We start from the raw sequence: 27,471 nt of genomic DNA, 5'->3' as shown, positions 1-27,471 counted from the left end.
TAATCATTGGGTGATAATAATGTGGCAATGTTTGTTCATCTATTATAACAAACATACCACACTGGTGAGATGTTGATCAGCAGGGTGGCTGTGGGAGGGGGATAGGGAGTATGTGGAAACTCTCAGTACTTTCTGGTCAATTTTGTTGAACTTAAAACTGCTCTAAAAATATAGTCTACTAATAATAAAAATCCATCAAAGAAGAAATCACAAGAGAAATGAGAAAATACCTTGAACATATTTACATTAGAAAGGAAGCAAAATCTAAAATCAATAAGCTCAATTTCTAGCTTAAGAAGTTAGAAACAGAGCAAATCAAACCCCAAATGAATAGAAAGAAATAATAAAGATCCAAGCAGAAGCAATAAAATAGAAAACAGTAAAACATTAGAGAACATGACTAAAATTAATGTTGTGTTTTGGAAAAGGTCAGCAAAACTGACAAGCCTTTAGTTAGACTAGGGATCAGCAAATGTATTCTGCAAAGGCTCAGATAATAAATATGTAAGGCTTTTGAGGGCCCTAATATTTATATTGCAACTACTCAACTCTGCTGTTATGCAGTAATAGTAGCAACAGTTAATATATAAATGAATGGGTATGGCTGTATTTGAATGAAACTTTATTCATAAAAAATGTTGGTGGGCTGGATTTGGCCTGAGAACCATAGTTTGGCAAACTGAGCTAAAATGACCAAGAAAAAAAGAAAAGGCACAAATGTCAAGAATAAAAAGAGTGCAGGCAGGAAAAAGACTATAAAGGATTATGAACAACTTTATTCCAAATTATACAACACAGACAACATAGATGAAATGGAAAAATTCCTAGAACATCACAAATTATCAAAACAGATTCAAGAATAAGCAGCCCTATTATAAGAAAATTAACTTTATATAATAATTAAAAATCATCCTGCAAAGAAAAGTCTAGACGCAGATGACTTCACTGATGAATTCTATCAAACATTTAAGGAATAATGCTAATCCTAAACATGCTCTATTAGAAAACAGGAGGTGAGAACATTTCAAAACTCATTTTATGAGACCAGTATATCCTGATATAAAAGTGAGACAAAAACATCAAAGAAAAGAAAGCCATAGAACAGTATCCCTCATGAACATAGACACAAAAATATTTAATATGTTAGCAAACTGAATTCAGTAACACATAAGATGAATTATATAACACAACCAAGTGGGGTTTATTACAGGAATATACAAAGTTAGTCTGACATTGAAACATCAATTAACACAACATATTAATAAAAAGCAAATACCACATAATCATCTTAATAGATGCAAAAAAGCATTTGACAAAAATCCAAAATCAATTTATAATTAAACAGAAAACTCTCAAAAACTAGAAATAGAAAGGAATTTCCTCATTCTTACAAAGGATATCAATGAAAAACTTACAGCTAACATCATACTTAATGGCAAAAGACTTAATTCTTTCCTACTAAATCCAAAACAAGGCAAGGATATCAACTCTTTCTACTGATATTCAACATCACCCTGGAGGTTCTAGCCAATGCAGTAAAGAAAGAAAAATGAAGGCTTAAAGATTTGAAAAGTACTGTCTTTATTTACAGATAACAATCTTATATGTATAAAATCCTTAGGAATCTATAAAAAGAAACCTATTAGCACTAAAAAGTGAGTTTAGCAAGATCACAGGATACAAAACCAATATACAAAAAATATTTCATTTCTATATACTAGGAATGAATAATCTTCAAATTAAATTGAGAAAGCAATTCATGTCCATTATTATCAAAACAAATAAAATACTTAGGAATAAATTGTAAAAAGGAAATACAAAACCTATACACAGAAGACAATAAAACACTGCTGAGAGTAATTAGAAAGCTCTAATAAAATGGAGAGATATACCACGTTCATGGTTTGAGAGATTCAATACTATTAAAATGGCAGTTCTCCCCAAACTGATTCAATGCAATCCTTCTCAAAATCTAAGCAGGCATTTTTGTAATAATTGATAACTGATTTCTAAACTTTATTTGCAAATGCAAAGGACATAGTATAGCCAAAAGTTTATATATATATATATATATATATATATATATATATATATATATATATATATATATATATAAAATGCAGGGCTTATACTATCTGATTTTAAAGCTTACTATAAAATTATAGTAATCAGGACAGAGTGATATGGGTTTAAGGATAGACTTATAGATCAATGGAACAGAATAGAGTCTAGAAATAACATCACACACATATGCTCAAATAACTTTCAAATAAAGGTATAAAGATAATTCACTGGGGAAAACAACAGTCTTTTCAATAAATGGTGCTGGAACAAATAATTGGATACTGCAAGTAACAGAAAAAGTTTGCCAAACTATAGTCCTCAGGCCAAATCCAGCCCACCAACATTTTTTATGAATAAAGTTTCATTGAAAAACAGCCATACCCATTCATTTATGTATTATCTGTTGTTGCTATTACTGCATAACAGCAGAGTTGAGTAGTTGCAATATAAATATTAGGGCCCTTAAAGCCTAACATTTATTATCTGAGCCTTTGCAGAATACGTTTGCTGATCCCTAGTCTAACTAAAGGCTTGTGAGTTTTATCGACCTTTTCCAAAACACAACATTAATTTTAGTCATGCTCTTTAATGCAAGGCTTATATTATGTGATTTTAAAACTTACTATAAAATTACAGTAATCAGGACAGAGTGATATTGGTGTTAAGGGTAGACTTATAGATCAATGGAACAGAATAGTCTAGAAATAAAATGTTAATCCTTACAAGGATACTTACAAGAATACAACCCACCAATTAAAAGGAACAAACTACTGATATATGCAACAGTATGAATGACCCTCAAAAGATTATGCAAAGTGAAAGAAGCTAGAGACATAAGTCAACATATTGTATGATTCTATTTATATGAAATTTCTGGAAGAGAAAAAAACTACAGACAGGAAAAGATCTGTGGTTGCTTGGCGCTGGGAATGGGAGCAGGCGTTGACCGTAAATAGGAAACTTTTTCCAGTGATGGAAATGTTAGAACATTGGATTTTGGCCATGATATGTAACTATATACATTTAGTACAAGTCATCAATCTTAAATATTTTTTTTTTAAAGCACTGTTTTGAGGCCTGTGGCATTATGTGATTATATTCTACATAACTCTCTGGCGTTTTGGTTTCATCGACACGCAGAATAATACGAAAATGTGTAATTCCATATTGTCCAAAGTCCTTTTAAAACAGTGATTTCTTATGGTTCAACCTAAATATTTGTACAACCATAAGAAATGGAGATGAGGCAAGATCAACAACAGAGCAAAATTAATGAAATAGAAGAAGAAACTTGAATGCAACCTGAATAGGCAGAAATTGGCAGAGGAAATTTCTAACTTCAATATGTAGCTGATAGCCATTGATGAGAGTCAGTTTCCAACCTAACACTGCAGTTCAGAATCACATTTTGTAACCACTGCAGACCATCAAACTGATAATAGTGGGTAGCTCTATAGAGAGGAGGAGAATTAGGATTGCTTAAGGGACTTCCAATCAAAATTAAAATTAGAATTTTTTACAAGGACTTAAGCATTTATTCACACATTACTTGTATAACTAAAATAAATACTTCTTTTTTTTTTTTTTTACCTTTTATTTATTTTTTAAGTGTGTTTTTCTAGGACCCATTAGCTCCAAGTCAAGCAGTTGTTTCAATCTAGTTGTGGAGGGCGCAGCTCACAGTGGCCCATGTGGGGATCGAACCTGCAACCTTGTTAAGAGCACCACGCTCTAACCAACTGAGCTAACCAGCCATCCTAAAATAAATACGTTTTAATAAAAGAATTCCATATTCCTAAGATAACTCTAAGCCTCACAGTTCACTGATTCTCAATGCCAACACCCTAATCTCTTGGTAGATACCTAGCTACTGGGTTTCCCCGAAAATAAGACCTAGCCGGACCATCAGCTCTAATGCGTCTTTTGGAGCAAAAATTAATATAAGACCCGGTCTTATATTACAATAAGACCGGGCCTTATATTATATTACAATAAGACCGGGTCTTATATTATATTACAATAAGACCGGGTCTTGTATTATATTAAATAAGATCAGGTCTTATATTAATTTTTGCTCCAAAAGACGCATTAGAGCTGATGGTCCGGCTAGGTCTTATTTTCAGGGAAACACAGTAAGTTTTACAAATTGAATTGCTCTTAGGGGTGAAGTGGGTAATAATACAAGAGAAAAGGGGAGTGTACATGAAACTTACAGGCAGTCAAATTCAAAATTATAAAATTATGTACATTAAACAAAGCACTTCTGCAAATTAAACTGGCAGTCCTTTGCTCTCTCCCAATTTCAGTGTTTCTCAACTTTTCAAAAACTTTGTCTTCCTTTAATAGATAATAAAGATTCTGAATCTTAAAGTTACTTGAAATTTCACAACACATCTAATTTTTGAGACTAAAACCAATTATATTACTAAAAATGTTTTCCTAAACTCAATGTCCCACTACCTTTCCCTAGCCCATTTAAAATTACTGCCCCTAGACGTCACCATCCCCTGGAACTACACCATCTCTGAAATTGAAAAACCAGTATCTCATAAATACAAATTGCCTCACTTCCTTATTGCCAGTACACCAAAACCTTTACCCATACGTCTTTTTACTCATTTTGTTGGCCTGCTTTCTTTAGTCAGAGGCCTAAGACATTTGTTATAACTGTTTTCTCAAACATCGGTAACAAACTCTCAATCGCTTCTGCAAACATACCAAACCATTGGCAGTTCTGCAAATAGACCACAATCACATTCTGTACTTTCTGCATAAAATGACTTTCACCTTTTAATTCTTATTAAAACTTAAAAGACTGAACTCAAGCCACAACTCCTCCAAAGGCTTTCAAAACAAGTATTCTTCCCACCTCAAACCAAGCCAGGTAAAGAATTCTTTCCAGCCCCAAGCCCAACCCCAGCTGCTTCAACTATAAACGTATTTAACATGCTACTTGGAATATAGCTGGGTATTTGGAAAATATTTATATTTAATATTAATAAAGGATTTTAAAATGAGACGAAGCCTTAAAGATCATTTCTTCTTATCATTTATGAACTAGTCATTTTAAAATTATTAATAAAAGGGCAAGTTATATAGCCCTAGCTATCAACAGATCTTATCACAGAAAAATGCAGATCTCATTGTAAAATAGATCTGAAAATAGAAAAAATTTCCAGTTCAACCTCTGCAAATAAACATTACATTGATTCCCAGGAGATTTTCGACTTTATGGCTTTGTGACTGTCAATCCACCAAATCTTAAGGTGAGGACACCAATCTTAAGATGAGGAAGGAGTGAGGGTAGATGGTTTACAGCTTGAAAGCTAATTCATATATTGTACAACAACCTTTAACTAAGAAATAGGCTGCCTGGGACTTCCAGACCACATTTTCCATAGTAAGTATTATACTTGATACTATTTCAACCATATTTGATTTATATATATGTATATATATATGTGTGTATATGATTTATATATGTATATATGTATATATGTTTGTTTTCATATATATAAAATGACTATATAATATGGAGAGGGAGAACATGAGAGAACGCGATAGAGGAGAGAAAGAGAGAGAGACAGAGAGAGAGAGAGAGAGGAGAGAGAGAGAGAGGCTTCTGCTGAAAATCAGAACCCAAGTCTGCCCAGACCATGCAACTATACACCTTACACAAGGTATGGGGTCTTGTTCAGCCTATCTAAGATGGGGTACTTTCTTGTTTATTCACGCCTCAGATTTCTTACTATTTTCAACTGGGGAGAATAGGAAGAAAAATAGATTTAAATACTGTGTGAGAGAGGAAGTAAGAGGCTTAACAGGTTGAATATTTAGTGAGATAGAAAACAATTTTTATTTTCTTATAAATAGTAAGTGGTATCTCCACTCGTTTCATTATTTGGAAATTCTCTTAGATTAATAAACTCTGCTTCTAAAAAGCAAACAGTGCTCCCACCCCCCACCAGCAGGAGTATGGGATACATTGGAAGGATTTTCCTAATTATTCATCATTTAGTAAATATTTCTAAAAAATACAGGACTCATTGCATATCAAGCAAAAGAGGAAAGGAGGTAGAAGTTTGGCTTTTATAAATCATCCCTGTACCATATTTTTAAAAAGCTACATAGAAAGAACAACAATTAAAAAAAAAAAAAGCTTCACTGACAAATACCTTATACTGCTGCATCCCACATCTATTTATCAAAACCTTAATTTTCGAACCTGGAATGTCGGAGGCTGTCCTTTTTGTTTTTTGCAGAACATAGAGTGCACTCACAGCCAACCGCATGGGGCTTGGGCAGAGACACATCCTGTTTTAACAGCATGGTCAGAATTTCATAGTTGTTCCGGTGAGCAGCTAAAATGACAGGCGCAATGTCCATAGTTGTCGAATACTCAGGATTCTGAATTCGCTCCATTAGTTTCTGAAAAATATTTATACAAACATTCAAAAGTTGTTATTTGTGACTTCAAAAACACATATTTCTCTGAAGAATAAAATGAAAAAAATTAGAAGGCACGAAGACCTTAAGAATTATTTTAAGGAAAATGATAAACATTTTACTGAGATGAAATTTTTTTTGAAACTTCAAAACTTAACTTTAATTAATATATGCAATATAATCATGACAAACAAAATCTTCAATAGGAAACGTTCACACAACTAAAGTGCTATTTTCCTAACAAAGAAGTGAACATAAATTGCACACCTGAAATCTATGTAATTTTACTAACAATTGTCACCCCAATAAATAAATAAATAAATAAATAAATAAAAAAGAAGTGAACATATCCAGAGAAATATTAAACATTAGGAACAAGTGTTTAATATTCACAAGATTATGGAAACATGCATGACAAAGATAAAGAACAAGGATTTTAGAAACAGAATATGATGGAAACAGAAATGTTAAAAATCGGCAGAGCATAAATGTGTGAGAAATACTCTAAATATTCCTCCTCTCTGGCACACCTTGGCACACTGAGAGATATGAAGCTACTTGAAAGGGATAAGTAAGTAGGAAGCACTCATGATTCTGTATAATTAATTCTCTGCATATTCCCAACAGTTACCCATACTACTTTACAAATGCACAAAAACACTAACAATCGTAGCTCCTACTTAACAAAGTGCCTGGACTGTTAGGCACTTTACATTTATCATCTCATTTAATCCACATAATAGTCTGCAAAACAGCATTATGATCCCCATGGAGAAACTGAGGCTCAGAGAGGTTAATGTGCCGCAGTATGGAGCAGAGGGCAAGGTGCACATTGGCACCCCGATCTGTATTACACGGGGGCATGCTCTCGGGTTCCCACAGGGCCTGGTGATGGCCTGACATTGGGAAAACCATAAACAAATAAAGAATCAGGGTTAAATAAAAAGGTGGACTATTTTTTGACTATTGCATATTCTTTCCACTGCTTCTCACTGTTCCAAAGAGGTTTCCCTGTGAGTTGTTTGATTCCATAGGAAAAGCTGATCTAGTTCACAGTAATTTTATTAACATTATAAAAGTAGTGCACAAACATTATAAAATATCTGAAAAATATAGAAAAGCAGAAAGAAGACTAAAAATACCCATCTTCCTACTACCCCAAAACCATTTTACAGTATGTCTTGCCTGTCCTTACTCTATCACACCCCCTTTTAAGGACATCTTTGGCATAAATGATTTGGCACCAATGATCAAAAACAATAGTCCCTAATATTCTGAAGATCAAGGATACTTTTAATGATCTCATAAAGTGATAGTCCAGAATCTTCCCAAAAAAAAAAAATTTCATGTACAGAATTTGGCATGCAACTTAAGGAAGTTCATAGACCGTATGCTCAAGATATTTTATTTTGCTAATTTAAATAACACTACCACAAACATCTTTATGAAAACATCTGTTTTGAAATTTAGTATTATCTCATTAACATAGAATCCCTGAAGTGGAATTATAGATCAAAAGGCCATGAACTGTTTTGCTCTTGATACATAGTATCAAAGTCCTTCAATAGCTTATATTACCAATAATACAAGAATGTACCATCTCGCTCTTCAGGTTTACTCACCAGCACTAGGCATGATCATTCCCAATTTAGGAGTGAAAAAAACTATCATGAAATATTAATTTACTTTCCTTTGAGTACTGGTAAACTTTACTATTTTCAGACATACTTATCTTTTCCCCCCTCTTTTATGAATGGTTTATATACTTCCCATTTATTTATTGGGGATTTCAAATTAATGAATTCATTTTAAAATTACACAGAAATTTAAAAATTTAGAACTTTTCTCCCTTATTACTGGTTATAAATAGGAGAAAATTGTATTCAATTCCTTAAGAGAAAAATGGTCCTCATTTTTCCTATGAAACACACTTAACTGGATGAAAAACACTATTAAAGCTACAAAAAGTTTATAATTTCATTGTTCATACTATAATCTAAGTACTATCAAAAAACAGCCTGTATTTGAAAGTCAAAATTTATCTAAAGATAATTATGATAAGCCAAGAATACAAAATGAATTCACTGAAATGGTTTAAAAAAAAAAGTATATAAAATATCTGACATTGCTTATCTAGAAGTAATAGGGCTATTAATATGTGATCTTGCTGTCACTGGAAGTATGCAAAAGAAGGCTTTTTGTTAGAGATAAAGTCGAAGTGCTTTTTCACTGAGTAGATGAAGACTACTGCAGCCTTACAACCCAAGATTCAATTGGCAGAGATGTTTCAAATGGTGATGAAATATGAGTCAGTTGCTCAAATACCCTAGCCCACCCACCGTCCCTCCAAGGAAGGAAATGGGTTAAAAGGCTAGACGATGGACTAGGCAATACCAAAAATAATAGTAACCGCAGGACAGACGACAAAAAATTGAACAGGATTGTAGATATTTCTGATCATTTGGACAGGGGCTATATTCTTACCCCCTTTTTCTCTGCTCCTGTTGGTCTCTTACCATCACTTAAACTACTAGTTGGTACTATACTCTGAAGAAAGCCACGCTTACACAAACTTTTTCATAGTCTAAATTTGAGTAAAATATTGCAGTTAATTCATGATAAAGTATGCAATTTAGCGAAGTTATTGTCATTCTCAGATAATGGCAGATAATCTGCAATCAATTTATAATTCTTTCTTAAAACAATATTTTTCTTCTGAGTATAGCTGCCAGTTTATACTCCCAGAAATTATTTAAACTGCTTGTTTCACTAATCCTCATCAATAATGTTACAATTTAAAAATTTTTAATATACAAACACTTCATTGTACAATTTGTCTGATTATTGATGACAACCTTCTACTAACAAAAGGAAGAAAGAAAAATAAAAAGAGTAAAAACATATCCTTAATCTGGCAATGATGACTGCTGTTAGGTAACATTTTGCTACATTTCCATACAGTTTTTTTTCTATGCAATATTTTTAAGCTTAGATCATATTATATGTACAGTATACTGTTCTCATTTTTTTCACTTCCTATTATATTCTTCCATGTTCCTAAATACTCTTTAAAAAATACCACTTTAATATATATGTCATTTACATTTCCAATCTTCTATTTGGGGATGTTTAGATTGTTACATGGTTTTTTGCATTGCTACAAATGAGGTTACAATTAACATTTTTATCCACATTTCTGACCATTTCCTTGGTAAGTTCCTAGAGGAGGAAGCATAAGTTAAAGAATATGAACATGTTTCTTGTTTACGCCACATCCTGCCAAAGTGCTTTCCAAATCACCCTCGCAACCAATGGTGTAGGAAACTGTGTTATTCCCTTGCCAATAGTGATTATTATTATTTTTTTAAATCTCTGCTAATTTGATAAGCAAAAATTAGTACATTTGATTTTCAGTAAGGTTTAATAGTTTGTATTTTATTTTTCTGAGATTTTTTTTTCCATATCCTTTTCTGATTTTGGTGTTTTTCATTGGTTTGTCTAATAAAGAGTATGAATTTGTGATATATGCTGAAAATATCTTTTGCCAGTTATCCACCTGCTTTATAAATTTTGCCTGACGTCTGAATTCCAGAAATTTGAATCCTATACAGCCAAAGGCTGTGCCACTATGATTTTTCTCTATTGCTTTTATGCCTGGAAAGTCCTTCTACTCCCAATCAGTTAAAATATTCACCTACATTTTCTTACGGTTTCATTGTTTATATTTAATTCTTATATTAATGTGGGAACTAATTTGTATTTTCAACTTAACCTGCAGAATGTTCCAAACTCAAAATATTGGTCTACACTGACAAAATTATGGAAATACCACTAATTTCAAAAAGGTTTCCTAAAAGCAATATTCATTATTCTTACAAGTATCTACTTCCTTTAAAGCAATGTTTTTACAGATTAAAAAAAAAATTTCTTTAAGACAAAATAAATTTGGGGGGAGAAAAAAATGGCAAATGGGGCAAGAGATCTATTTTGGTTTAGAAATCCAAATTAATAAACATTTAAGAGTACTAACTACTATACTTGGTCTTGATGATCGTTTTGGTCGATGATTAAGTAGTATATCAACAGCTCCCACTACTTCAGAGTCGATTGCCACCAAAAGTGCATCTGTGGACTTCAAAAAAAAAAAAAAAGTTAAAAATGAAAATGGAGGATAAAAAGGTAAACTATTTTTACTAATTCATAAATAAAACTCTTTCTAAGACTGAAACTGTGTTATATATAATAACAGTGAATTTTCACAAATACAGACGCCCAACAGCACATCTGCTCGCCGTCGCAGTTCTGTGTGCACAACACGCATTTCTGAGCCGTCAGTAATGAGTGCTTGACAGAAGGCCTTGTTAATGGAACGCTGTGACCTACCCAATGTTTAAAGGGGAAAATTTTTTTCAAGATCTTTACTCTTGGACTTTGGACCAAAAAATTCTTAACATTCCAAGTCTATAAAAGAAATTGCCAAAAACTGTTACTACAGTAAAGGACTGTGTTCAGTTTCATAAAAAACGATCATCAATGCAAAAGTACCGATAGGGGACAATGGAAAAATCCGTAAGGGCGGCGGGGAGAGAAGGCTCTCTGCTCTCATCCTGAAAACGTACTCGGCTGACTGACATGGCACACGCCTGACATTAACATCAACAATCTTATCAAGTACGAACCACAAAGAACTAGGCTCCCAATGTCGTTCGGACAGGGCAGCAACGTGACTGAAAAGCTTTCCTCCCAAACTACAGCTCATTTTGAAGCTTCAACTTTGACAAAAGGAAAAAGTTCAATAGAAGCCGAGGAAATGGGGACTCTCAACTCTTGGTAACAAAGTCTACATACGGTTCTATTATGATCTTGAGCAACTCTGATATCAGGGTTTGGGGTTTCCTTTTGTTTATTGTTTTTGTTTTGTTTTGTTTTGTTTTTTAAGGAAAACCCTTAAAACAGAAGGGAAGATGGGGAGAAATAACGATTTAATCTAAGAAAATGCCGCAATTATTTTCAATCTGTACATTTTTAACTGTTATAATCTTTATCAACTATTTAAATCAATGTTCTCTCTCTTAAAAATGAAATGACATCGTATCTTTAATATTCTTTGTAGCTAAAAAGAATAAAAGTTTCATCTACTTTATCTGGATATCTAAAAATCGGATTAAGCATCCCCAAAAATGTGTTGGGGGCCACATTCAATCATTAGGAACCACCTATGCATTCTCACCCTTATAGGAAATTTAATTCATTATTTTATCCCTTAAAACTTTTAGGGTTCATTGGACTGCAGCCTATTCTTTAAAATTTAGCATTATTATTCTCTTGGCAAACATTTCTCTTAGGTTTTTACTGTACTTGGTCAGGTGAAGCAAACAAACCAAGAGAACCATGTGTTCATTACTACTTAACATTTCATTTTTTATTTAAAATTTTAACCTATAAAGCTTACTATAGAAATGCCACTGATCTCAAAGTCAATAACCAAGCAACTCCAACAACCTGAAATGTAGCCATGGGTCCAGCTGCAAATTTTTCCCCAAAAACCGTACTGAGCCATCACAAACTAACTTCAAGGGCGTTATCTCCCAGAAGGAACTGCCTCAACCACACAGACTTACAAGTATAGTTGTCTATAAATGTCGGATGTCTGGTTTCCCCAAGTACCCTTCAGGTCTTTACTGAACAAGAGAGCAGCAAGATTAAAACCAACAAAGTAGAGAACAGAATAAATGAGCAAATAAAACAGAAATAGACTCAGAGATGTAGGGGAAAAAAACCTGTTGGTTGCTAGATGGGAGAGAGGAGGGAATGGGGGAGAAGGTGAAGGGATTAGAAAGAATAAATTAGTAGACACAATATAGTCACGGGATGTGAAATACAGTCTGGGGAATATAATCAATGATGTTGTAATGGTCATGTAGGGTGCCAGGTGGGCACTGGACTTATCAGGGGGATCACTTCATAGACTGTGTAGATGCCTGACCATGGTGCTGTACACCTGAACCTGAAGTAGAATAGTACTGTATGTCAACTATAAGAAAGAAAAAAAAACAACACACACACACACGAGTATATATATATATATATATATATATATATATGTGTATATATATATATATATATATATATATATATATATATATATATATATATATACTCATGGGAGGTAGAGTACAGACAGCATAAGGAAGACAATCGTATTGTAACAGCTATATAAGATGTCAGAGGGTTAGCAGATTGGGGGAGGCGGGTTATCACTTTGTGAGGGGTATAAATGTCTAACTATTATGTTGCTTTGTACACCTGAAACTAGTAAAAAAGTTTTTTTAAAAAAACCACAGAGTAGGGAGAAAGGAAAAAAATTGCTAAAAGTTGACCATTGAAAAGAGAAGTACAGCAAAATCATTTATCAATACACAGCAGTCTAAGGCCATTTAATGTAGGAACAGTTTGTTTGTTGACTGTTTGTTAACAGAGTTAAGAGTTTGACTCTATGAAACAAAGTAAAATGATTGCATTCTCAAAGATTCCCACTTACGATGGTTAAGTTAAATTATATTCAGATACACTATTTAGTAAAAAACAAAGAAAGATTCATGTTAAATCTTTCAATTCTTAAAAGGATAAGCTTCAGGTATAAAGATATTTATATAAAAAAGTCAGATCATTTAGGAGTTAGTCTACATAATTGGCATGTTATTTGAGAAATCAAAGGCATTTCTGAAAAGAATGTTTTAAATTATTTAAAAATATCTATCGGTATACAAAATACCATTAGTTTGCTTCCCAATTTCTCAGATATTTGACCATTCCTTATTAAAATCTATTCAATTATATACTTACTATGTATTATTGAGGTTGCTATCTTCCTTCTTACCTCAGAATTTTTGACAATTCCCATGCTCTCTCTTCTAAGCTCAGAGTAAAAGCTACTTACTTCTTTTCTGACACTAAATATTTCACCTTGGTATTCTGTTTAATGCTCCTTTCTTCTATAGGACCTTGGTCCTTCATTTGCAGAGAGCCCAGTCCTAGCCCCCATCTCCCAAAACACGAACTACGTCCTTACCTTTGCTAACTTGACCTGATCCTATCCTTCTCTTACCACTCAAAAGTTTTCTTCCTCTCACTTTGTCAAAGTTCTAAAATCCATGCATATCAATATCATTTTCTCTAATTCTACTGATGTGAGTTTCAATATCCAGTGGCTTTCCGTACCTTCTCATTTTCTTTGATATCTAAGCAACATACTAAAACTGTGTCTGGTTTTTCACAACGCTGCACAATCCTAACTCCTTCAGTGAATTCCTTCCCTTCTGATGCCCTTTATTAATGGATATGCTCCCCAATAAAGAGCTGGCACCAGCCATGTGCTCTCCTCTTTGATTTCTCCCACTCACGATGTTGGTGATCCCCATGTCTGTGACTTGCGTATCTCTCCAGCCCGACCTCTCCCTAGAGATGCAATCTGCATCTGTAACTGTCCACTGGAGACTGCCTGACACCCAAATAGACAAGAAATTCACATTTCTCTGCCCCAAGCTTGACTATTCTTCCTCTTTTTCTTTCATCCTCAAGGTCACCCATGTTTAAAATTTCCAAATCATCCTTTTCAATTCTCCCCTTCAAATTTAAACACTCACTAAATTCTATCAATTCTTCCTTCATAACATCTCTCACACCTGCCACTTTCTTCCTATTCTTACACATTATTCCAGTTCAGGCTTTAACCTCTTCATGTCTGGATTACTATAAAAACTACTCACCCAAGCTACAGTCCTCCCCATTTTCCATTTTTTAATGTATGGTACTCAACACAGCCACTAAACACAACACAACACTACAATACCACTGGACATATCATATCTTCCTCAAAAATCACTTCATGACCCCATTATCTATCATATAAAACCCAACTTCCTTAATCTGCAATCAGATCATTTTCATCAGTTTTGGTTTAGTTATTTTTCCAAATATTTCCCGCTACTATCCAATCCAAATATTTTAATATAAGACTGGGTATAATATAATATAATATAATACTGGGTCTTATATTAATTTTTACTCCAAAAGACACATTAGAGCTGATGGGCCGGCTAGGGAAACACTGGTATAACAGGTTTTCTCAATACTGGCCCTGCTGACATTTGGAGCTAGATAATTCTTTTCTTTGGGGGGCTGTCGGATGTTCAGCAGCACCTGTAGCCTTTACCCACCAGATGCCAGTAGTAACTCACTCCCAGCTGTGAAACCAAGTATGTCTCCAGACATTGTCAAGTGTCCCCCGGGGGGGGGGGCAACACTGTCCAGTTGAGAACCACGAGTGTAACACAGGATAAAATACATGCAAACACTCAAAGCGATATACAAGGGTCAAGTATTAGCACCACTAAGCACTTATCAAATATACTTTTGTACTTTTTAATTGACTTGAAATTCGTATGTACCTTCCTTGTCCAATTAGTTTTAATATCCTTTAGTACAGAACTCATGTTTTACTTATTCATTTCCACAATCACACCCAATGGAAGGCCTTGGACATCTGCTGATTTATAGATAAGATACAGGTAACCTGAGACAGAACATGGGAAGCTGGAAAGAGCAAGGGATTTGCAGTCAGAAGATCAGGTTCAAATTTTAGGTTTACCTTATTTTAGAGCTTTGGGCAGTTCATTAAAGTCTATGAGCCTCAGTTTTCTGACCCATAAAAGGTAACATCTATATAGAATGGCCAAGAGGTTCATATGTAATCAGGTATGTGAAGAACCACGTATGCTGCAGAATTATTATATGCATAATCATATGTGTAAAAAGACAAAAATGGGGCCAGCCTGGTGGCTCAGGTGATTGGAGCGCCGTGCTCCTAAAGATGAGGTCGCTGGTTCTAGTCCACATGGACCAGTGAGCTGCGCCCTCTACAGTTAAGACTGTGAACAGTGGCTCTCCCTGGAGCTGGGCTGCCGTGAGCAGCCGGAAGTTGGCACATCGTGAGTGGCCACCAGCTGGCGAGAGCTGGGGAGAGCTGCCTGAGCTGCTGTTAACTGCCAATCTACAACCGGCTATCAACTGCCTCAGACTCATAACACCAGCATGGGCCAGGGAGCTGTGTGCTACACAGCTAGACTGACAAGCTAAAGACTACACAGCTAAACAACGGCTTGAACCGGGGTGGTGGGGGCAGGCGGAAGAAGGGGGGGAAAAAAAAGACAAAAATGATTATTATACCATAATACCTTTTTGTCCAGAATCATCCGGGACTTCCTTTATAACCTTATTTTCTAGGTAACTGAAGCTTATGCCTTTAAGTGTTTAGTTTAGAAGTTTAAACTATTTTGATGGAAGTTTTCTGCTTTTAGAAGTACTATATATATTCTTCTTTCTTCCAAAGTAGTAGGCACTGAATATAATTTAATTTTTTTTACTGACTCTGGGCCATCGTTATAGACATTAATTACCACTCTACCTTATAGCTCCCTCAGAGATGATCACAGAAGTAGTGCTGTTGACCTCTTTATTAAATAGTCGAGGTACAGTGCCTCATTTTGTTCCACTACAGCCCTCATACCCTTTTGTTGTCCCTCTAATCCTCTATGGATTAAAAAACTAAGTAATGAAGTTTGTTAAAGTGGACTCTAAAATGAGAAAAAAAGAGACCCTAAGGAGGGCCCCAGAAGTACTCCTCTGAATAAAGTTCATAAATAGGAAACGTCACGTCATCTACTCTGGTTGCTCAGGTATTTTGTACTTACTTTCTGCTTCTCACCGGTGCTCTGGATAACTGACATTGCTAGGAAAGCAATTTCTTTTTCTACTCTAAATATGTATATGTAGAGATATTACCATATGTTGCAATACATATATATAATAGAAATGTACATAGAACCAACCTACTTATATTTTTAAGTCTTCTGAGTGCTTCCTGATGTCTCTCTCTATATATATATATACACACACATATATATAATTACATTAAAGCTACAACAGAGCAAACAATAATACTATTTGAAAGAAAGAAAGAAAAAGAGCCAGAATTCATGTGCTAAGTCCCATCACAGGCAACTAAAAAGGAAAAAACATTACTGAATTTCCTTCAGAATCTCCTGACTAAATTCTTTCAAGACTTATACACATGCCTGCTTTTCTGCCAGAACTGATAAAGACAGGAAAGGTTAATATTTTCCAGTTTTAAAAACTTCATTCACCTTTTGTTATAAGCAAACATTACATTTCAGGCAGAAAGTAAAATTTAATAAAACTTAGAAAAAAATCAGCAAATTGAAAATTATTTTGAGTCAGGAGCATTTTGTTCTTAAGCTTGTAAATTATATAGGTCACAGAAAAACCTATTCCCCTGATACTTCCAGAACACTTGTACATTCTTAGATATATAATAATATAATAAAAACAAAATCATCTTTAATAAGTCATAATTCTACCTGTTAGATGTTGTAAAACATATAAGGGAGAAAAGTGAAAGTTGGGAGGAAAAAAATAAATCAAGTCAAAATATTATAGTTTTTAAAAATGACTTTTGGTGTATTTTTAAAACTCTTCGTGGCTCAAAACCAAATAAAAAGTGAAAGAGAAGAAAGAGAGAGAAAAAGGGAGGAATGAAAAGAAAAAAGATAAGGAAGGAGGGAGGGAGAGAGGAAACTAGAAAGAAGAAAACATGGCACATCCAACAGTACTTAGAAGCTACTGGATCAAATTTTCTAGCCTTGTACCTGACAACCGTAGTCCAAAAGAAGCTGCAGTATATCCAAGTTTTCGTTTTCAATAGTAATGGTGACAGCATTTCTCCCAAGCACATCTATGCAATTTATGTTCAAATCACCTGAATTGTTTTCCTCCAAAATCTTTTTAACCATATAATAGTCACCTAAATAACAATACACAAACATAATTTAATATTCATGACATATTAAATGACTATAAAGAAAACTTAGCCTGTTGATTTAAAAGATTAAAAAATATAAATTCATTTTTGTATATGGAAATGTGCAAAGAAAATGTGAACATTTCCTTGCTGAAAACTTATATCCTGATAAAAAAATATTTACAACGGCTGCAAACATAAAAAGTAGAAAAATTTTAATGTGCAGTTTGTATAAGTTATTAGTTTAAAATTCATAACTGAATGATTATAAGGAGGGAAACATTTAGAAGATATTTAAAGTAATAAAGAATTTCCAGAAGCACAGACTGGAAGCTAGAAAATTTAGAAGCTTAAAGGATTTAAGTTTTACATTTCAAAAACAAACATGCATTTACCCCCACATCATAATGGTTTAAAATGAGATCTAGTAAGTGGAGGATATTATGAAGAGGTTTTACATACTTTGGAAAGGCAGTGTGAATGTGTGCATGCTTGAGGAGAGTGCCTGAAATTCCTCCTCTCCTCCCCACTCTACGCGCGCGCGCGCGCGCGCGCACACACACACACACACACGCACGCACGCACGCACGCACGCAAGCACGCCCTATCTCATGAATGAAACTGTTTAAATGACCTAGGGAACATTCAATTCACAAAACTCTAAGCCAGGACTACGATTAATGCTGGTAGAGGCCAAAGTCAGAATATTTCAAAGTAAAATTTTGACCTGTCAGGAACACAGATTTCCTTCTTCCTAACTCTAGCCCACATTGAAACAGTTGACCCCTGGGGTAAAATGAGAATAATTAAGGAGGTAATCATTTTCATGGAGGGTCCACTGTATGTCTGCTGATCAGCTGATGCAGTAATAAGGGGAATAAATTAAAAGGGAAATGTTTAGGGAAAGAACAGCCGGGCTTTACCTTCCTAAAAACAAAATTAGGGCTCTATTGAAGAAAGACTTAACTTTTGTTTATATTAAGTAGTAAATAGATCCAGATTGATGGGAGGCATTTGCCAAATAAAACTAAATGAATAAATATCAATTTACCTCCATCTTTTTCTAATTTTATATTTCTTACGTACTATTTACGATATATGTAAATTGTATTGATTTGTATGTAAAATGCTAATATTGTACCTATCTATCTATGCATTGATACTTTAAAAAGCTTCCAAGATCATATTGTTTTAATTATCACAACAGCTCTGTGAGGACAGTATGGCAAGTTTTATTAACTTCATTTTAAAGATAAGGAAACAAAATAAAGATAAAATAAATATAGTCCTAATCCAAAAAAAAAGGGAAATGCTAATTAACTAGACTAAGTAAGCAAAGTGGGTTTTATTTCATTTTACTTTTGAATAAACTATTTTAAGTGACTTGAAAATATAGTTGTTCCTTAGACATCTATGAATAAGAAACAGGAAAAGAACAGAGTGGAAACCAGAAAGAAATGATTTCATGATAAAGAAAAATTGAATCCTAAAACATGACTAAATGAGTAAGAAGGTAAAAGATTTTTTTGTTAAAATTTCAAATAAATTTGCTATTACTTTAAACCAATGACTTTAAAAGTCACCATATTTTAGAAGGTAATGGTAATTTTTTTGATGGCGTATTTCCTTAGTTCCCTCAAGAAAACTAGTCACAAAAGGAAATATTTTCCTCAGACCAATACTAATTAAGACACTAATGCTCCACAGCAAAAACCTTCCAAATGCTTCACAAAATGAAGCTTAGTCACAAGTTGAACGAATATAGTGAAAATGTATCATTACTACTGGAAAACATTTAAAACCTTATTTCAGATGAATTTCAGTATCTTAGAATATTCTCCATTAAAAATGCTGTATTTTCTTGGATTTCACGATGTGTCTAAGTGAAGATTTTTAATTTATCCTGCTTTGAACTTTCTAAATCTAAGAACTGCCCTTCATTATGTAATATTTTCAACCATTATCACTTCAAATATTGCTTCATCCCCATCTTATTTTTTCTCCTATGAACTTCTATTAGATATTATGTCGGATTGTCTCATTCCAATTTCTGTGTCTCTATTATTTTCCTCTTTTTCCTGCATTCTGGGTTAATTTGTTCAGATGGCTCTTCTAGTCACTTACTCTTCCTTCAATTACCTGCTAATTAACTCATTCATTGATTTTTTAAAAATATTTTTAATGACTTTTTATTTCTGTAAGTTTTATTGTATTCCTTTCCAAATCTTTTGATTTACTTTCTCATGTTTTCCTTTCCTTATTTTAAGCTTTTTGTCATTTTAAACATACTTATTTTATCATCTCTATATGATAATTACCTGAAGGTCTTAGGGATTTAATCCTACTTGTTTTATCCACTGATTTATAATAATGGATGACGGTTTTCTGAATTTTTTAATTGAGTACTGCAAACTCATCTTCATGCAGCTTACCTGTGGGAATCCTGGCAGGCTAGTTTGAAAGCTTGTCCCTCCAAGGGTATTTTGTGTTTGCTTCTTCCAGATGACTTAGAGGTTTGGCTGCCCTGTGAATCTTTTTAATATTGATTTCTCAGTTTAGGTTTCCCCAGACCAAGGAGGCAGAACAGTTATAAATTCTTAGGGGAATCTTACCTACAAGCTTCTTGGTAGTCTTCCTGCGCTGGCAGATGCCTTCTTTTCCTCATGTAACCCTTGCTAAAGGTATAGTCCTTTAAGGATCCTGGTTTTATGCTTGGATGTTGTTCCAGTTCCCCACTTTGTAGAGACTCAAGGCCTTGTAACCAACTTCTATGTGAGCATTAAAAGTCAAATCCCTATGATGTCTGGAACAATAACTCTATCCCCACCCACGGAGCAGCCAAAAATGTCAGCTTAAACACTCCTCTGCTTTTCAATCTTTACTCCATTTTTGGATCCTGAGTGTTTCCCTTACTTTCTTGAAAGCTCAGATGTTCATTTAAATGGATGTTTGTTATATTTTAGCTAGCATTTCTAGGTGATTTGAAGCAGAAGGTGTTTCAGATTATTTAAGTCAGCCATATTGTTAGAGACAGAAAAGTATGAAGAACTGTATAAATATAATTCTTATAAAATTTTATAAATTTCAGGTATCGCAAATGGACAAAAACAACTGCGACCCATTTTAAAAGTGTAGATTGCTGTTTAAAAAGTAATTGTATTGTAAAGGTCAAATATTCCAGCCGTAAGGTTTCAAAGACTATTTCCATTACAGTCAGGATTATACAAGGAAAAAAAGAAAAAAAAAATCAAAAGCTAAATAAATAATTTTAACCTCTACAAATAAAAAGTTCCACCCAGCCACAGCTGACACACTCATGCAAATGAAAAATTACATGTTAGTCACAGGACCCACACGAAATCTAGATTGGTTTCTAAGCATTCCACCAAAGTTTGTATTTGTAAGCCATTTAAAACAATGTACTGTATTTGAAAACCCCAGAACAGTGTTAATATTTAGGATGTGTGTGTATGTAAAAAGAGGTTAGGTAATTTAAAATACATAGCAAGAAGCTAGTTATAGAACAAAGATTACAAAACAAAATGCTTTCTTACATCAGAAAAACAGACAAATGTTTTCCATTTTATACTGAAGTTGCTTTTAAGAGCTATGTACGTACATGTTTGTGTTTTAAAATATATTGAAGGAAATACAACATAATCGGTTTACTTTTTCGGCTAGATGGTTGTCTTTTTTCAAAGAAGGAAAAAGGATTTTTCTCAATAAATTCCACCAGTATACCAATTCCACAGCAAGTCTTCTCAGCCCAGATTACCTCCCACACTCATCCACCACAGCCCAAGCTACCACCGTCTCTCCTGGACTCTGCAGTAGCCTCCTTATTGAGATAGCTGCCTACAATCTAGTACACGGGTCAATAAATGTTCTCTGTAAAGGGCCAGATAGCAAATATTAGGCTTTGTGGGACATACTATCTCAGTCGCAAATGCTCAACTCTGCCCTTTATAGCACAAAAGTGCCCACAGGCTATATGTACACAAATGAGTTTTAAGGTGTTCCAATAAAACTTTATTTATGAGCAGTAAAGTTTACTTTCATATAATTTTCACGTTATAAAATATTCTTCTTCTGATTTATTCCCAACCATAAGAAATGTAAAAACCATTCTTGGCTTGCAGGCCTTACAAAAACAAGTGTTTCCTGGATTGAACTGATCAACATTAATGTGGGCCAGTTTGCCCACCTGGCTCTAGCCCCTCCCCTTCAATCCACTCACCACCCGGCAGCCAAAGTGAGCTTTTTAAATCTCAAATCATATCAAGCTTATAATCCTCAAGATTTTCTATTACAGTTAAAATAAATGCCAAAATCTATGTTGCGACTCACTAATCCCCGTGGGACCTTGGCCTTGCTACCATTCTGAATTTATCTGGAGCCACTCTCCAACTTACCAGTTTTCCAAACTGCCAGTTCTAACCCATTAACAGTCGTGAAACTAATGTAGTGAGTCCTAACCAACAATTAAAAAATGAAATAGTATATAAAATACCAGGGTAATTTCATAGATCCTTAGCAACAAATTCACTCTTGCCAACTGTGATAAACCCTTGAGAAATACAATGGAGAAATGTTACAATATCAATTAAAAACAGATAATTCCATCTTTTCTTCACTGGCATTTTGTTTTATTTTCTGGCATATATGGTAAATTTCAACATCACTGAAATGGGAGCATTAATGTTGATCAGTTTAACTTTATAATAACCAAATTTTCAGTTAGTTGTGAAGTATGGGAGAACTGATCTGTCAAAAAAATCTATAAAGCTTTTCAAACCAAGTTTCTATAACACACTCTTTGAGTTTGGCAACTACAACTTTCTAATTAAACTATTACTATAGACATTTAAAAGAGAAGATTTTATTATTAAGAGGAAAAAGAATGATGAAGTAAAAAAATACAAAAACATGATTAAATTCAATTGCTGGATCTAGAAATATAGTGACAATACTGATTAAAATGTTGACTCTACAGAAAACTTCAAATTAGTTTGAACCAAATTCTAAAAAGAAAAAAAAATATATGCAAGGCTTTTACAGTGGATATGATTTAAAATGTAGTTGTACCAAATGTATACAACCGAATATTTATCATAGGCTCCACTGTATTTGTAATCACATTGCTGTGAATGAAGCCTGCAAAATTAAAGATACTCAGGGTATGCTGAACTGTTCATAGCACTTGGAATATTTTTGAAAAAAGATAATTATTAACATAATTTCTTAGCCATTTATGACTGTTAATGAAGACTATTAATGATAATGAATATCATCTGGCAAAAGACCAAAGATTCACACTGCTGCAGGAAAAATTACACTCACATATATCAGGTACTGCTGATATTTTACAGTAAATCCATTAATAAATTAAAAATTAACAGCATAGTCTTGAATCCATTAGAGCGATTAGAAGCATTGTTTATTTTGTAATTAGAGTCTGACATTTGACTTGAGATTCAATTCATAGTGATGTTGCAAGTTCTATAAAACATTAGTTTATATCAGGGATGTAGTAATAGTTTCATAAAGGATGTACTGTGTTGCTTAAAGTTACCCTCACATACATTTGAATCATATATATTCATAGAACTGAAAAAGTATACTATTGGTCAACATAAACGAAGCTAAAAAAATTTAAAAGAATTACTGATGGAGCAACAAATATGACTAGAAAAGAAACACGAGTTTTTTTTTTAATTAACAGAAACTATTAATAACAGTGTTGATCACCACTTTATATATCACACAGTTCTGGCATCCAAAGAAATTCCACTGAATCTCTTAACTCTGTTGATCTGGTACTGGAATTCTTTTAGTCCTGATAATTCATTTAGGCTCTTACAAGTCACAACTTATCATCTCTTAGTGATAGCTTTTGAGCTGCTCGTTGCATATTAAACTACTAATCCTAGATTTTAAACTTCTCAGTATCACTAAATTTGGTGGAGTCAGTCATGAAGAAGTTACTTATAGAACTGGAAGCAGGGAAAAAGAGGAATTATTCTTGGGTGGCAATGATACCCACACCGTAAAATTTAATCCTTTAACATCTTTCCCCCTAGTCTACAACATACAAGATAAAGGGGCTTGGCTTGGGTTACATTTTTTTTTTAACTGCCTAGATAGAAGACTGAGTACTAAGAATATCTCATCCTCCAAGTCACAAATAGGCCATTTTAGTTAAACTGAACATTTGTTTCTTCCCATCAGACAGATTAGGCACAAACACATTTTTTTCTCTAACAGAGCCTCACAAAAGCACAGGGGAGCATGTCCATTACAAAAGAAGCTCCTAAAGCATAGGGCTGTGGTCAGTTCTTTCTTGATAAAGCACTTTTCCACAGCCTTAACACAATTAAGAACTTGATATATTGGGATGATGATTTATAGAAAAGAGCAGCAAATTAAAAATGAAATAAAGAACACTTGTGGAATCACTGCAAAGAAATGCCAATATTACAGTACTGTGAAGCAGCTAGCCGTTCAATGATTAGTCTGTTATAAACTATCCACCAAGAGTTTGGTGATTAAAGTATTTTTTGTTAAAATAGCAATGAACCATGTACTATATAGCAGCATCGGTGATTTAAAAAACTCTCCTGCACAAAATACTTAAATGCTATGCTTAATGACAGTTTGTGAAATGTTTGTTGAATTTTGTCTACAGTACGTTCCTTATCTCTCCTTTCTGCAAAGTTTTTTTCCCCTTGTCAACATAAAACTTCTTAGTACCCAGGAAGTACTCAACATAAACTACTCAGTACTCTGTATTTTTTATTCCCACTGCCATCTTCTCCAGCCCCTTCCTTCAAAATCTCTTCTCAAACAGCTTAATAAAAAAAATTCCCATTAAATAGTATATTAAGGTGTTATTAAAATAGCAGCTTACTATTACTTCTCCCAGAAATGTTGCCCACTTTAAAAGTATGCTTAATCCAAAAGTATGCCACGTTTATGTAGGAATTCAGGCATCAAAGCCTTAAAAGGTAGCAAATCATCCCACAAAGGTGACACCAGACTCCATAGACTAGACTGAACCCAACGATAAAGATGACATTCAGCTCTCTCCATCTCTTCCCTAACCCCAGGCTGAAATTTCTAAGATCCTCCTGACTCATTAACTGCAAATAACTTTCCTGAGAATACTGTTCATGGAGATTGGGCAAGGCCTGGATCCTGGACTGAATCCTTTCATCAATTCCTTTTGCTACACAGAACTGATTAGTGATTATCAGCAAATTCAGGGGTTTACATAGGTTTAGCTCATAAATACATACATACTGAAAGCTACCATCTCCTCAACAGGTACTTTAAAAGAGATGAATTAGCATGAGTTATACTTAGTTTAGATGTTGCCTAAATAAACATATTAAATAACCCTTTCTCCAGCCAGCACGCCTGAGGCACCACAGACTTCCACAAATAACGGTGGCTCATTACCACACCAACTCTTCATGGGAGAGGAAAAAGACATGGGCGGTAGGAATTACTGCTTAATATTTCAAAAAACCCATTTATGGACATCTCTTGTTTCAATTAACTTTTACCTCTGAATTGCAGCATTCTATGTCTAAAAGTGTGCTTTCTGAGAATTTTACTTGGGGGTGGGTCTAGACTTAACTTTATATCACTGGCACAGGAACTTTCAATTCATCTTTTCTTCCAAATTTTATACAAAGAAAGAAAACAGTGTTGAATTTGAGATGATTCTAACCCATTTTCAAAATCAGTAACAGCCACTACTCAGTCGCCACTTCCTCAATCAGCACTTAACCTAAATCTATTGAACTCACTTACATAAAAGCTATAGAAACTATAAAATGAAACTATAAAATCTTTTTCTTTCCTAGTTTTTTTCTTTATTCCTTAATCTGTACACATCTTTCAAAGGCCCACCCATCCACTAACATACACATAACCACCTCATCTCCACAATTTTTACTTTGGGAATTTTCCCTAAGAGTAATATACTATGAACATTTTGGATATGTAGAGTAAGATTGCTAAAGGAAAAGAATAAGAAACATGAGATTTTCCACAGCAGATTTGCTCTGGTGCTATTAAAGTTTTTACTTTTACTGGATAAATATAATCCACAGGAATCAAGGTTTATAAAACATTCATAGAGCAAGTTTAATCTCTAACTAGTAAGTCCAAGTGTGGATGTGTCTTTTCTAACACACATTATTTCCATTTATTTACCTAAAACTTGATCAATATAACATAGTGGTTAAGAGTGCAGGCTCAAGTTAGATCCGACTTCTACTACTTCCTAACTAATATAAAATGGGGGTAACAACAGAAATGGCACATGGGGTTGTGAGGATTAAATGAAATCATCTATGAAAAGCATATGCACTCTACTCCAAATAGCTGTTTTAGGAAGTATCTGCCATTTGGTTTGATGTAACCTCCAGTGTGTAACAGTGGAAGCTATAGCTACTTCAGGAAACTTTTCACGTTTAGATTTGGTTTAGGTAACACTAAAGAAGGTTTAACAATATTAGTGAATACAAACATGAAAAAATAACACTACTATAACTTATTTTTTCCATGTAAAAATAATTTCCACAAGTGTAAGAAATAAGTCATTTTTCCAAATCTAACCCAAGAGCTCATTTTAACATACCTGAAACAAAAAATACCTACTAATCTCTCATTAAAAATTTATATGGAAGGAAAAGCATGCACATTTACTTTCCACCCCCAAAAGCCAAATCTCTCCAAGGATCTTAATGTTATAAAATGGGAAACTGACAGACAATACCAAGCTATTTCAACTGGTATTAATAGACAGGCTACAAAACTGTCACATATTAAAACTATCTTTTGTTTGAGATACATCATGCAATAACCCTAAACATATCTACCATACAAGCACTTACTCCAACCATATGGCACGCCTGTCCTCCGTTTGACAGGAATGTGCAATTCCCTTTCTTGACATACTCCCTATTGGCTTTAAAATAACCACAGCTCAGTAAGCTGGGACAGTTGCAGCAGCCATTTGCTTATTCTAGTACATCATCTTCTCTCCTCCCCTCTCAGAGAATTTCTGAGGGAAAAGAACTCAGACAACCCAGTAATACTAAATAATTTTACATAATCCATAGACAATGATCTTTGTGAGGTTATAAACATATATTATTTCTTTACATTTTTAAGACTATTTAAAGTTGTGTCCATGGTCGACTTTAACAAATGCTTTATAATTTAATATTACATAAGTACATAAAAAGTGGCTGACAGCAGACATAGGGGGACTTTCCATGTCAAGGTGTTTTCAAAAGGTGTGTAAATAAAATCCTATTTCAAAAGCAGTAAGAGAGGTTAAAGAGGCTGTCATTTATTAAAAACACACTCACACATACAAAAAATCCTCTGTCGCTAATCTTTTCACAGTGTAAGTTGCCCTTTGGGTTTATGTTTTGTAAGTCTGTATAATCCTAAGCAGTTTTCCTAAGTGAGCATGGCCACTGTAAGATGTGAAAATTAAAGGGAAACTTCATTTGAAATGGTGTCAGGACAGAAGGGGGTGCTTACACACAGTACCTGGAGAGGTCAAATTACAGGAAGGACTGAGGGTCAATTACAGACCCCAACAGAAAATAGTGGACAGGAAAGAATTACCAATGGTAGGTCCCAAGGTAAAAGATACATATACATCCCGACTCCTAGAAGAAACCCACTACCTCAGCAACTCAGCCAATGTGAAACCAACATTGGTTTTCTCCAATCAACTTTTGTTCAAAACTACCCTTCCCAACTTCCTCCATTTTCTCCATAAAATAACTTTCCGAATCTCCTTTGTTGGTCTTGCCTATGGCTTTTGCTACAGCTTGCTCCTCTTGAATTGCAATTCTTTGTTTTTCCCAAATAAAACCATTTTTTGCTAGCAAAATAACTGCTTTATTTTTAAGGCAACAAAGGCAAACTGAAGAAATTTAGAATAAGAGCATTTACAGCACTTTTTTACACACAGGAAATAAAAGCCATCTTAAGGCAATCAATTTCCCATTCCTTTTATTATATGCAACAATAGAAAGCATGCTTCAGTGAAAAGA

At 34.0% G+C, this 27,471-nt stretch overlaps 1 protein-coding gene across 6 annotated transcripts in view; it reads right to left on the bottom strand.

Annotated features, from left to right (window-relative positions):
- Window positions 1-27,471, bottom strand: part of TRPC1 (transient receptor potential cation channel subfamily C member 1) — a 64,864-nt gene that overhangs the window by 36,175 nt on the left and 1,218 nt on the right. For 3 of the 6 annotated variants that reach the window (XM_033125469.1, XM_033125485.1, XM_033125494.1), the window contains exons 2-4: window positions 17,238-17,392; window positions 10,541-10,642; window positions 6,290-6,492 (exon numbers count right to left, since the gene is read on the bottom strand). In XM_033125469.1, coding sequence (XP_032981360.1) covers window positions 6,290-6,492; window positions 10,541-10,642; window positions 17,238-17,392 — 460 coding nt within the window. Of the gene's footprint in view, window positions 1-6,289; window positions 6,493-10,540; window positions 10,645-17,237; window positions 17,393-27,471 lie in introns of those variants that run through there. The other 3 variants (XM_033125476.1, XM_033125504.1, XM_033125514.1) reach the window with 2 other exon arrangements.

This window comes from Rhinolophus ferrumequinum, chromosome 2, assembly GCF_004115265.2.
Source record: "Rhinolophus ferrumequinum isolate MPI-CBG mRhiFer1 chromosome 2, mRhiFer1_v1.p, whole genome shotgun sequence".
Classification (NCBI taxonomy): domain Eukaryota; kingdom Metazoa; phylum Chordata; class Mammalia; order Chiroptera; family Rhinolophidae; genus Rhinolophus; species Rhinolophus ferrumequinum.
The sequence above is the reverse complement of the archived record's forward strand: the minus strand, read 5'-3'. Positions and strand labels throughout refer to the sequence as shown.